This window comes from Sapajus apella, unplaced genomic scaffold (assembly GCF_009761245.1).
Source record: "Sapajus apella isolate SASKATOON/1434 unplaced genomic scaffold, GSC_monkey_1.0 scaffold15, whole genome shotgun sequence".
Lineage (NCBI taxonomy): Eukaryota > Metazoa > Chordata > Mammalia > Primates > Cebidae > Sapajus > Sapajus apella.
The window spans coordinates 18,013,543-18,026,532 of record NW_022436955.1 but is presented as its reverse complement, the minus strand read 5'-3'; the positions used below and the strand labels follow the sequence as shown (position 1 = coordinate 18,026,532).

The 12,990-nt window shown below is 46.2% G+C and overlaps 1 protein-coding gene across 9 annotated transcripts in view; it reads left to right on the top strand.

Moving 5' to 3' along the window:
• MLKL (mixed lineage kinase domain like pseudokinase) overlaps positions 1 to 9,609 on the top strand; it is a 26,022-nt gene extending 16,413 nt beyond the window's left edge. For 8 of the 9 annotated variants that reach the window (XM_032284440.1, XM_032284433.1, XM_032284434.1 and 5 more), the window contains 5 exons: positions 2,443 to 2,524; positions 5,365 to 5,516; positions 5,728 to 5,777; positions 6,026 to 6,166; positions 8,895 to 9,609. In XM_032284440.1, the coding sequence (XP_032140331.1) occupies positions 2,443 to 2,524; positions 5,365 to 5,516; positions 5,728 to 5,777; positions 6,026 to 6,166; positions 8,895 to 8,929 (460 nt within the window). In that variant the 3' untranslated portion in view covers positions 8,930 to 9,609. Of the gene's footprint in view, positions 1 to 2,442; positions 2,525 to 5,364; positions 5,517 to 5,727; positions 5,778 to 6,025; positions 6,167 to 8,605; positions 8,675 to 8,894 lie in introns of all 9 variants that reach the window. The other variant, XR_004270606.1, reaches the window with a different exon arrangement.
• Positions 9,610 to 12,990: the final 3,381 nt, after the last annotated feature.

The following is a 12,990-nucleotide window of genomic DNA, read 5'->3' as shown; positions in this document are numbered from 1 at the left end:
CTGGAGTGCAATGGAGTGATCTTGGCTCACTGCAACCTCCGCCTCCCGGGTTCAAGCCATTCTCCTGCCTCAGCCTCCCGAGTAGTTGAGATTACAGGCACGTGCCACCGCGCCCAGCTAATTTTTGTGTTTTTGGTAGAAACGGGGTTTCACCATGTTGGTCAGGCTGGTCTCAAACTCCTGACCTCTGGTGATCCGCCTGCCTCGGCCTCCCAAAGTGCTGGGATTACAGGCGTGAGCCACTGCGCCCGGCCAATTTTGTGTTTCTACCAAAAACACAAAAATTAGCTGGGCGCGGTGGCACGTGCCTGTAATCCCAGCTACTCGGGAGGCTGAGGCAGGAGAATCACTTGAACCCGGGAGGCGGAGGTTGCAGTGAGCCGAGATCGTGCCATTGCACTCCAGCCTGGGTGACAGAGTGAGGCTCTGTCTCAAAAAAAAAAAAAAGACACTTTCTATTACTACCATAAATTGAAAACCAGTGTCACTTGTCAAAAATAGATGATCACAAATGAAACCAAGACAATGTAATTAAATTCTGGCTGGATGAGGCTGCCTGCCAGAAGCTCTGTGATCCAACCCACATTCTCTTTGTACAATGGAAATACTGGCATAGTTAGAGAAGTTTTAAGGATACCCAACACCAAACCCAGACTTTCTCCTGATATAATCAGAAAGACTGGAGTAAATTGAAAGGAGAATAATTTTCTCTTTATATAATCTCGCATACCACCTCATCCCATACTTTTGGAAATACTGTCTTAGCTAGTAATTTGAAGTTATCAAGTTTATTATTTCTCAACTCCCTAAACTACTGAGTTTAAGAAGTATTTTTGGAGGCCGGGCGCGGTGGCTCAAGCCTGTAATCCCAGCACTTTGGGAGGCCGAGGCGGGTGGATCACGAGGTCAAGAGATCAAGACCATCCTGGTCAACATGGTGAAACCCCGTCTCTACTAAAAATACAAAAAATTAGCTGGGCATGGTGGTGCGTGCCTGTAATCCCACCTACTCGGGAGGCTGAGGCAGGAGAATTGCCTGAACCCAGGAGGCGGAGGTTGCGGTGAGCCAAGATCGCGCCATTGCACTCCAGCCTGGGTAACAAAAGCGAAACTCCGTCCCAAAAAAAAAAAAAGAAGTATTTTTGGTTATTGTAGGGGACACAACAATATCCCTCCAAATGACTTCTGATCCTTTTTACCTGCTCTATATACCCATCCCCTGCTCGGCATGCTTTGCTGCTAAAAGTTCACAGCTGCAATCTTCAGAGGATTGCCCGTGGGCCCTGGAGCCCTCTCACCCTTACAGAGAGCTGAAAGTGCCCACAAGTTTTATATCCACCTGTCCCCGCCATCCCTAACACAGTTCATAACTATCGACTGTTGTGAGTACAAAAGGCCAGCTCCTTTGCCTCCTGTGGGACTCACCCTGAGGTGTCATTGTGTTCCACCAGTGAGACCACCTGAGCCTGGGATTTCACCTGAAATCCACCTCTTGCTTGATTTCTTCTCTTCTCTCTCCTCATCCTGCTTCTTCTACTCCCTCACCCATTTCTTCTGTGAGCACCTTGTTTTCATTTGTTTGGGGTACTTTGGGAGGTTTTTTTGAGACAGAGTCTCACTTTGTCACCCAGGCTGAAGTGCAGTGGTGTGATCTGGGCTCACTGCAACCTCTACTTCCTGAGTGCAAGCGATTCTCATGCTTCAACCTCCCGAGTAGCTGTAATTACAGATGTGCACCACCACGCCCAGCTAATTTTTTGTATTTTTATTAATAGTAGCGACAGGGTTTCTCTGTGTTAGCCAAGCTGGTCTCAAACTCCTGACCTCAAGTGATCCTCCCACCTGGGCCTCCCAAAGTGCAGGGATTACAGGCATGAGCCACCACACCTGGCCAAGGGAGCGCCTTCTTGATACAAATCCCTCTTACCCAAATCCTTGGCTCAGGATCTGCTTCTGGAAGAATCTGAGCTCAGGCAGACACCATGACCACAACACAACCTGGGACACAGGGGCTTCGTGAAACCAAGGTTCTCTTGTCTGGAAGTCAGTGGGACCCTGGCTTCACATTCTGTTTTGACCTGAAGGGTCCCAACAAGGTCCAGCCAGCCAGCCATGCCTCTGAGCACTTGGATCTGCCCAGCACTTCCCAGGCAAAGCAACACTGAGGCACCTTTGTCCTTCTCTACCTCAAGGGACCCCTGATGCCAGATTGCATGGACTCCACAAGGGATGCCATGCCTCCTTACGCTATGAATCTCAGCTCTGCTGCATACTCACAGCTGTGGATTCTCAAACTTTGCCTCTGCATTTCAGTTTTTCCTGCCTATCTGTGGACAGGTACCCATGGTACTGTCCAGCGTCATCAGCCCAGTCATAGCTGTCAGTCCCCCCAAGAAAGTTTGTGCAAAGGTCACTAATACTCCCCGCCTTTGGCTGTGTCAGGCTACACCATTCAGAAGCACCTGAACTCCACAGAAAAATCAGAAGCTCAAACTTCCTGGTAACTGAAGGCTACCAAGTGAAGGTGAGTGTGCCTTCCACGGGGCTCTCTGGGTCAAACCTGCATGACTGTTTGGTGCTAGAAGAGGGGCACAGATGTCTCAGAAAGGCTTGATTCTTGCCTTAGTTTTATGTTTTATTTTATTTTATGTTTTTCAAGACAAAGTCTTTTTCTGTTGCCCAGGCTGGAGTGCAGTGGGGTTATCTTGCTCACCACAACCTCCGCTTACCTAGTTCAAGTGATTCTCTTGCCTTAGCCTCCCGAGTAGCTGGGATTACAGGCACACACCACCATGCCTGACTGATTTTTGCATTTTTAGTAGAGACAAGGTTTCACCATGTTGGCCAAGCTGGTTTTGAACTCCTGACCTCAAGTGATCCGCCTGCCTCAGCCTTCCAAAGTGCTGGGATTACAGGTATGAGCCACCACACCCGGCCTTGCCTTAGTTTTAGAAATGAGTTCAATTTTAGTTTTTAGTTTGAGAACTAAGTTTCACTTTCTGTGTGCCCACCACATAACAGACTCCATCCATGCCTCCTGTTCTGATGCCTGCCTTCCCTCACTGCCATTTAGCAGGGATGGGCTAAAAGTCATTTCCCCTTACATGCCTGCATACCACGTCTATGTCCCTACAACTCACAACAGGGGATCTTCTTAGGTCTAAGGAGTCAGACTCACAGGACAGGCCTAGGCCACAGTTGTCATTCAGTTACTTAGAAGGATGTCCTACAGAAAGCACAGTGTCAGCAGCAGCAAACTGTTCCCTCCAGCAAGAGTACTCGCAGTCATCCAGGACATACTCTCTTTGTCCGAGCCATAGGTGCTGGAGAAAGAGGCTCCCATTAGGTGGGGTGGGTCATCCAGGCTTAGAAGCCCATGACCTGCAGGAGTCAACATCTCTGATAACAACCCTGCAGGCATGCCTTCCAGTGTTTCTGCAAGGGACATGTCAGTTGCTGTTTTGAGAGCTGCCACATGGCTGAGCATGGTGGCTCATGCCTGTAATCTCCACACTTTGGGAGGGACAATAGGAGGATCACTTGAGCCCAGGGGTTTGAAACCAGCCTGGGCAACATAGTGAGACCCCTGCCTCTTCAAAAAAATTAAATATCAGCCATTCACGGTGGTGCAAACCTGTAATCCCAGCTGTTCAGGAGAGCAAGGCAGGAGGAGGATGGCTACAGCCCAGGAGACCGAGGCTACAGTGAGCTATGTTCATGCAACTGCACCCTAGCCTGGGCAACAGAATGAGATCCTGTCTCAAAAAAGGAAAAAGAAAAAATTGCCACAGAGCATTCCTATCAGCTGTTGACTATGTAGTCCACTTACCCCCTCTATCCTGTCCAGAAGCAGTCTAACAATCAGCAGTCATTTCTATCATCAGCAGCGTTACTAAGGGCCATAGGTGACAAGTCTACCTTTATCGGCTTTCCAGGGGAACAGAGCTGAGAAGTTCACTGGAAGTCAGATTTTCATACAGAAGAGGAAAAGATTTTGTGAACTCAATGTCCGCAATTCCCAAATGCTAAAAGAATTTTAGCAGTTTTCTTTGTTTTCATCCATAGATGGTTTTCTTTCTTCCAGTCTTATGAGTGTCGGAGACAGCCCTCAATTAACAGCAGACAGGTCTTTTTTGCCTTTCAGATGCCTTTCTCCCTCTGTGATGATGACAGAAGTACTCCCAAAACAGTGTGTCTACTACTCTCATAGTCTTCAGCCTGACTCTAAGATGTGCTATTCCACCTTTCATCCCTGGTATCCCATATGGTGCTAGATGTCAGAGAATGTCAGTGCTCAGGAAACACATGAGCAAATGAATGAATGAATGAATGAATGAATGGGGGATGAGCCATCTAAATGCCTTATCTTATTTCTCACGCTGCCGCTAGATTTGGGTACCTGGATGAGTTTGGGGCTGGCAGCCTTCTGCACACCAATGGTGCCAATGGCAGCTGTGCATAGGACAAGAACACATACTCTCACTGATTGTGCTATAGTTTAAGAATACCATGTGTAGCCGGTTGCAGTGGCTCACGCCTATAATCCCAGCACTTAGGGAGGTAGAGGCAGGAGGATCACAAGGTCAGGAGATTGAGACTATCCTGGCCATGGTGAAACCTGTCTCTACTAAAAAAATACAAAAAATTAGCCAGGCACAGTGATGCGTGCCTGTAGTCCCAGCTACTCAGGAGGCTGAGGCAGGGGAATCGCTTGAACTCATGAGACAGAGGTTGCAGTGAGCTGAGATAGTGCCACTGCACTCCAGGCTAGCAACAGAGCAAAGACTCTGTCTCAACAACAACAAAAAGAACGCCACATGACCATGCAGGGCTAGAGGGATGATTCAGACTTGTCATGTCACACCAAAGCCAAAGGATCAGGCTGACCCCCTATAGGGTCAGATAGCACAGAGGGGATGCCCCCATGACACTTTTCCATCTGCTTCTCTGGGAGAAGGTGAGCTGGGCAGTGGCACTGTGACCCCTCTCCACCCTCACTGAGTGGAGTTCAGTCCTTGATTGAGAAACCCTTACATTTTAACATAGCCATACTGGCAACAACTACAACTTAGCAGGTCTTACCAGTGCTTTATAACCATTATCTCAAGTAATCCCCACTGCTTTCACTCCATTTTATAGAGGAGAAATCTCTTTGTGTTTCTCTTGGTTGCTGCATTATGATAAGTTGAACTCATAATGTTAACCAAAAGAGCAGCCACACAGACAGAAGTCACTACAGGAAATAAATCCCTAAGGCAAAAGACAATTCCCTGGCAATTGTGTGTAGCAAGAACCCCTGCCTTTTACTCCTCCACCCAAGATCTTGCTTGTTTCTTTCTGTGTCTAAGTTGCCTCTCTATCTAGCTTGCAGGATTTGAGTTGAGGAAAACACAGACTTCCATCAGTTTGAAAGCTACAAGAAAAAAGACAGAGGCAGTCAAATCTACAGCATATATCTCACCTCAGAAACTGGAAGATATATATTATCTATATGACATAAAGTGTGAAATATACAGGTACATTCATGTTCTGGTGCAGATTCTAACTCAGATGTGCAGGATAGGAAAACCCAAATCAGATTCCTCCAAGGACCATTTAAGCTCAACTCTGTTGAACAAAGTTGAGTAGTAATAAAAAAAAAAGTCACTGAGTTTTCTGGCAGTGGCTAGAGGGACATGGGAGAGAGGAAACTAGTTACGGTTGTTCAGTTTCTTGGTTTTCTTTTAGCTTTGGAATCGTCCTCTGGGAAATTGCCACTGGAAAGATCCCGTTTAAAGGTAAAGAATGTGAAGGCTGGCTCAGCAGGGATTGAGTCCCTGTCCAATAGACCAGAAATTCCCCATCAGTGCTGCCCCGGGCAATTTGTTTTTTCCTGTGGGGACTGCCTGGGCTGGTCAGTGGAATTGTTGGAAGCTCTTGTTGTTTCCATATTCAGAGTCCCTAGTTCTGATGCCAGCCATCAGCATCCAAAGAGATGTACGAGTACCAGAGCAACTTTTTAAGGCTCTCATGCTATCATTTCCAGGCTATGATTCTGATAAGATCTACGAGCTGGTGGCTGTGAAGCGGCAGCAGGAGCCACTGGGTGAAGACTGCCCTTCAGAGCTGCGGGAGGTCATTGACGAGTGCCGGGCCCATGAGCCCTCTGCACGGCCCTCTGTGGATGGTAGGGATCTTTTGGTGTAAACAGCATGAGCCCCATGTTTATTTCACATTTATGAAAGATTTCCTTTTCACCAGCTCCAAGGCAGCAGTTTACAATGAGGAGTGATTTTATCCAGGGAACATTTAGCAACATCTGAAAGCATTTTTGTCATAAGGCCAGGGAGATAGGATGGGTTGTGCTCCTGTCATATGGTGAATAAGGGCCAAGGATGCTGCTGGCCAGGCGTGGTGGCTCATGTCTGTAATTCCAGCACTTTGGGAGGCCGAGGCAGGTGGATCACCTGAGGTGAGGAGTTTGAGACCAGCCTGGCCAACAAGGTGAAACCCCATCTCTACTAAAATTAGCTGGGCACAGTGGTACACGCCCATAATCCCAGCTACTCAGAGGGCTGAGGCATGAGAATCTCTTGAACCCGGGAGGCGGAGGTTGTAGTGAGCCGGGATTGCACTACTGCACCGCTGCACTCCAGCCTGGGTGACAGAGCAAGACTCCATCTCCAAAAAAAAAAGAACGTTGGCCAGGTACTGTGGCTCACGCCTGTAATCCCAGCACTTTGGGAAGCCAAGGCAGGTGGATCGCCTCAGGTTAGGAGTTGAGACTGGTTTGAGACTAGTCTGATCAGCGTGATGAAACCCCATCTCTACTAAAAATATAAAAATTATCCAGGCATGGTGGCATGTGCCTATAGTTCCAGCTACTTGGGAGGCTGAGGCAAGAGAATCACTTGAACCCAGGAGGCAGAGGTTGCAGTGAGTCAAGATTGCGCCACTGCACTCCAGCCTGGGCAACAGGGTGAGAGTCCATCTCAAAAAAAAAAAGAATGCTATCAACATCCTGCAATTCACAGGACAGCCCTCTACAGCAAAGAACTATCCAGGCAAAATGTCAATAGTGTAAGGACTTCCAAAGGGCATTGTTTTATCCAAAATGGTTTGGAAAGGCAGATTACTTTGCTCCTGCCTATTTCCTTCCTTTATTTTTGTCTGTATCTATTTATCTTTTATCTTTTTTAGAGAAGAGGTCTCATTATGTTGGCCAGGCCAGAGTGCAGTGGCTATACAGAGGCAGGATCATGGCGCACTACAGCCTCGAGCTCCTGGGCTCAAGTGATCCTCCTGCCTCAGTCTCTAGAGTAGCTGGGACAACAGGTGCCACCACAGCAGGTGGTGGTATTGACTTTCTGTCTTTCTGTCTCTCTTCTTTTTCTTCTCTCTTGCTTTCTTTATGTCTCTCTTTCTCCTCTTTTCCTCCCTCCCTGTCTGCCTTCCTTCCTTTTTTCAGCATCCTTGGGATTATTTCCTTGATGCAGACTTTTTTTTTTTTTTTTTTTTTTTGAGACGGAGTTTCACTCATGTTACCCAGGCTGGAGTGCAATGGCGTGATCTCAGCTCACTGCAACCTCCGCCTCCTGGGTTCAGGCAATTCTCCTGCCTCAGCCTCCTGAGTAGCTGGGATTACAGGCACGCACCACCATGCCCAGCTAATTTTTTGTATTTTTAGTAGAGACGGGGTTTCACCATGTTGACCAGGATGGTCTCGATCTCTTGACCTCGTGATCCACCCGCCTCGGCCTCCCAAAGTGCTGGGATTACAGGCTTGAGCCACCGTGCCCGGCCTTGATGCAGACTTTTATCTTACCATGTCTTCAGCTGCTTTCCTTACACTGTCCCCCTCTCTGGGAGCCTAAATCTCCCAGACTTCCCACAAAGCCCAGACGAAAGAGAGAAGGGGCCAAGCGCAGTGGCTTATGCCTGTAATCTCAGCACTTTGGAAGGCCAAGGCGTGTGGATCACTTGAGATCAAGAGTTCAACACCAGTCTGGCCAACATGGTGAAACCCCATCTCTGCTAAAAATACAAAAACTAGTTAGGCATGGTGGCACGTGCCTGTAATCCCAGCTACTTGGGAAGCTGAAGCAGGAGAGTTGCTGGAACCCCAGAGGCAGAGGTTGCAGTGAGTTGAGATCGCACCACTGCCCTCTAGCCTGGGCTACAGAGTGAGACTCCGTCTTGAAAGGAAAGGGAAGGGGGAAGGGGTAGGGGTAAGAAGAGGAAAAAGGAACTAAAGAGCCATGAGTCCAGACTTTTGAGGCAGCTTCCAAGGATGTTCTCTCTACTTACAGAAGTCTCTAGCATGAGGACTGTTCTTCGAGGCCTTCTCACAGGTGGGCTGTTAGGAAAACCTCTCACACTACCTGAGAGATTGTCTCATCCATCATCTCTCCTCTCCCTTCATCCACATCCCTACCTTTTAGAATGAAAAATCAAAGTCACAGTACAGTTTCTGTCTGAACCTTTCTCTTCACCACCACAGAGTAGAAGTGCAGACTTGATGCTTCCTAAAAAATTGGTCTTTGGAGTGGATGGGAAGAAAACAGTGATTTATACGATGCTGTCCTCTGCTTCATGCTTTCCTCCATCTTCTTTCTTCTTCTACCAGGCTCCCTTACAACCTAGGGTCCTCCTGGTATTAAGGAATCTAACAACAGAGACTAATTCACAATAAAATGTGAGTTTACCCCCTCCTATGAGGTTTTTGTGTTTCAAAAGTTGATCAAGTAAGAGAACTTTATATCACAAAGGCATGAGTGCTGATGGTGGTTTAGGCACCAGCCAGACCAGGGGGAATGCAGTTTCTAAACTATTGTGCAATGTAGAAATGTCTTTGTGTTTCTAACTTGGCTCTCAGCTCCTTGCTCTGGTCTAATTTTCTGTTCATTCATCCACAGAAATCTTAAAGAAACTCTCCACCTTTACTAAGTAGTAGATTGAAATCTAAACCAAGGAGTCCCTGGACAAGAAGCTGGGAGAGGCACACACTGGACATCTCTCTCTCATATCCTTTGGCATTGAGTTATTTATGGGTGCAAGGAGTGTGCGCACTTCTCTGTTACAAATAGAAAACAATTCCAGTCATACAGGACATATCCCACTTCAAATGATATTTCCAAAAATACAGCTCTGACAGTAGCTTTGATAGATGGTTTGTTAAATGTATCTTTCTGGGTGTCCATACCTTTTAACAATGTAATTTGCAGCTCCTCCCATCCATAAATGAAGTCTGTTTTCCCACCCTTGAATCTGGGCTGGCATTGTGACTTGATTTATCATTAGAATATGGAAGAAGTGACTGTGTGCCAGTTCCAAGCCTAGGCTTCAAGAGGCCTTATAAATGTCTGTTGGAACCTTACCCAGCCATGAACAGGTTGAGCGAGCATGCTGGAGAATGAGAGACCACATGAAGCAGAAACATGCTTTCCTAGCTGAAATCATACTAGACCAACCAATATGGCAGCTAACACAGTTACGTGAATGAGATCAATCAAGACCAGAAGAACCACTCAAGCAGAGCCCAATCCAAATTGCCCATTCAAACAGTCAGGAGCTAAATAAATTATTGTTGTCTTAACACTAAGTTTTGGGGTGCTTTGTTACACAATAAAAGTAACTGAGCAAACACTGTTTGATTCTTCCTCTTGCCCAAAAAATCAAGTATAAACTTTCTATTCAGATATCTATACCATATCATACTTTCCAGCCTGACTTTCCAATCAGATCCCAGAGTTCTCCTACCAGAGACTGCAAACTCTAATACCTATAGAGCCTAGGAAGGAATCTAAATGGATGACTTGAACCTGGAAGGGGCTTTAGTGAACAGATAAGCAAGAACAGCCTCTGCTCAGCTCTAGTTTATACTTTGTCACATAGAACGGGATCCCGACATTTCTAGAGCTTTCCATTTTGTCAGCTAGAAAATTGGATTTTTCTGTGATGTTATTTTTAAAGGTTAGTATCTCATTAAAAATTATTTTAGGCAGGGCACGGTGGCTCACGCCTGTAATCCCAGCACTTTGGGAGGCCAAGGCAGATGGATCGCAAGGTCAAGAGATCGAGACTAACCTGGCCAACGTGATGAAACACCGTCTCTACTAAAAATACAAAAAAACTAGCAGGGCATGGTTTTGTGTGCCTGTAGTACCAGCTACTCAGGAGGCTGAGGCAGAAGAATTGTTTGAAACCAGAAAACGTTAGTTGCAATGAACCAGAATCGTGCCACTGCACTCCAGCCTGGCGATAGAGAGACTCTGCCTCAAAAAAGAAAAAAAATTAGCTGGGCATGGTGGCCATATGCCTGTAATCCCAGCTACTCATGAGTCTGAGGCATGAGAATCGTTTGAACCTGGGAGGCGGAGGTTGCAGTGAGCCATCACTGCACCACTGAACTCCAGACTGGGCAAGAGAGTAAGACTCTGTATCCAAAAAAAAATATTTTAATGCTGATAGGACAAACAAAATATGTCCGCATAAGAGCTGCCAGATTTTAATCCCTGCCAGACTCAAACCCACGTTTGTGGTTCTTTCGTTCTAGACATTTTTTTTTTGAGATGGAGTTTCACTATTGTTGCCCAGGCTGGAATGCAACGATGCAATCTCAGCTTACTACAACAACTGCCTCCCAGGTTCAAGTGATTCTCCAGCTTCAGCCTCCCAAGTGGCTGGGATTACAGGTGTGCACCACCATGCCCAGCTAATTTTTGTATTTTTAGTAGAGAGGGTTTTACCATGTTGGTCAGGTTAGTCTCAAACGCCTGATTTCAAGTGATCTGCCCACTTCGGCCTCCCAAAGTGCTGGGATTACAGGCATGAGCCACCATGCCTGGATTTCTTATACCTTTGTTCCTGGTGTGTGCTTTTCCTAGGATAGACTAACCCCTGCCTCTCAAGTTACTTTTTTTCCCCCCAGAAATCATTCTAAATCATTCAACAACAAATGTGCTAGACATTGTTTCAATCACTGAGAAGACGGCAACAAAAATACATTTGGATCTTGTATTCTAGTAATCATCTCTGGTGAATAAAGTTATGGCTGATTTATTATAAATGATTATTATAATATTATAAGACAGGGTTTCACTGTGTTGCCTAGGCTGGTCTTGAACTTCTGGGCTCAAGTGATCCTCCCACCTTGGCCTCCCAAAGTGCTGGGATTACAGGCATGAGCCACCACACCCGGCCTTACTTTTTCATCTTTTATTTATCCTTGATTTTTTTTAAACCTAGAACATGTTTTGTTTTGTTTTTTTTGTAAATAAAAAATGCAGGCCGGGCGCGGTGGCTCAAGCCTGTAATCCCAGCACTTTGGGAGGCCGAGGCGGGTGGATCACAAGGTCAAGAGATCGAGACCATCCTGGTCAACATGGTGAAACCCCGTCTCTACTAAAAACTACAAAAAATTAGCTGGGCATGGTGGCGTGTGCCTGTAGTCCCAGCTACTCAGGAGGCTGAGGCAGGAGAATTGCCTGAACCCAGGAGGCGGAGGTTGCGGTGAGCCGAGATCGCGCCATTGCACTCCAGCCTGGGTAACAAGAGCGAAACTCCGTCTCAAAAAAAAAAAAAAAAAAAAAAAAAATGCAGACGAATATACATATAATACGATTATTTTGTAGAACTTATTGGTAGGTATTACTACTTTATTTTCTTCCTTCTTTCTTTTTTTCTTTTTTTTTTTTTTTTCAGAGGCAGGGTCTGCTGTGTTGCCCAGGCTGGTCTGGAACTCCTGTCTTTAAGGGATCCTCCTACTTTGTCCTCCCAAAGAGGCTGGGATTACAGGTGTGAGCCACCATGCCCAGACACTGTTTTCATCTTTAAAATCATTTGTTCTATTTACTGTAGGAGTTACAGTGAAAATTCTCCCTGGTAAATCAATTATTCATACTCTGGCAGACCCACAATTATTATAGGTGAATTTACTAAAAAACTGACAAAGCTTAATCTTCAGGGCCTTTTAATTGCACAAAATGCCTTCCAAGTCCCTGTGCCTGATTTCTCCCAACACTTATTTATTAAAATTTTCAGATACACAGAGAAGTCATTATAACTGTACTCTGGACAACAATATACCTACCACCTAAACTCCACAACTAACAATTTATTGTATTTGTTTTATCATATACCTATTTATCTACCTGTGCTTCTTTCTATCCATTAACCCATCCTAATTTTTTATACATTTAACTCCTGAACACTTCAGCATTTATGCCATTAACTGGAGTTTCTCTCTCTATGGGCTTTTTTTTTTTTTTTTTGAGACGGAGTTTCGTCCTTGTTGCCCAGGCTGGAGTGCAATGGCTCCATATCAGCTCACTGCAACCTCCGTCTCCCAGGTTCAAGCGATTCTCCTACCTCAGCCTCTCAAATAGCTGGGATTACAGGCATGTGCCACCACGCCCGGCTAATTTTGGTTTTTTAGTAGGCACGGGGTTTCCCCATGTTGGTCAGGCTGGTCTCAAGCTCCCGACCTCAGGTGATCCGCCCGCCTCAGCCTCTCAAAGTGCTGGGATTACAGGTATGAGCCACCGCACCCGACTCTATGGGCTTTTTTTAGCAGAGTGGGTGGAGAGGTACATTTTTGCTATGAAAAATTTGTGTGAAATGCACAAATACTAAAGATAGCATTTGATGAGTTTCGACAAATGCATACATATGAGTAATCCAAGCCCTGTCAAGGTAGTGAACATTATGGTCAGGCGTGGTGGCTTATGCCTGTAATCCCAGCACTTTGGGAGGCCAAGGTGGTGGGTGGATCACTTGAGGTCAAGAGTTCAAGACCAGCCTGGCCAACATAGTGAAACCTCGCCTCTACTAAAAATACAAAAATTAGCTGGGCATGGTGGCACGCACCTGTAGCCCCAGCTACTTGGGAGGCTGAGGCAGGAGAATCACTTGAACCTGTGAGGCAGAGGTTGCAGTGAGCTGAGATCACGCCATTACACTCCAGCCTGGGTGACAGAGGTAGGCCTTGCCTCAAAAAAAAAAAAAAAAAAA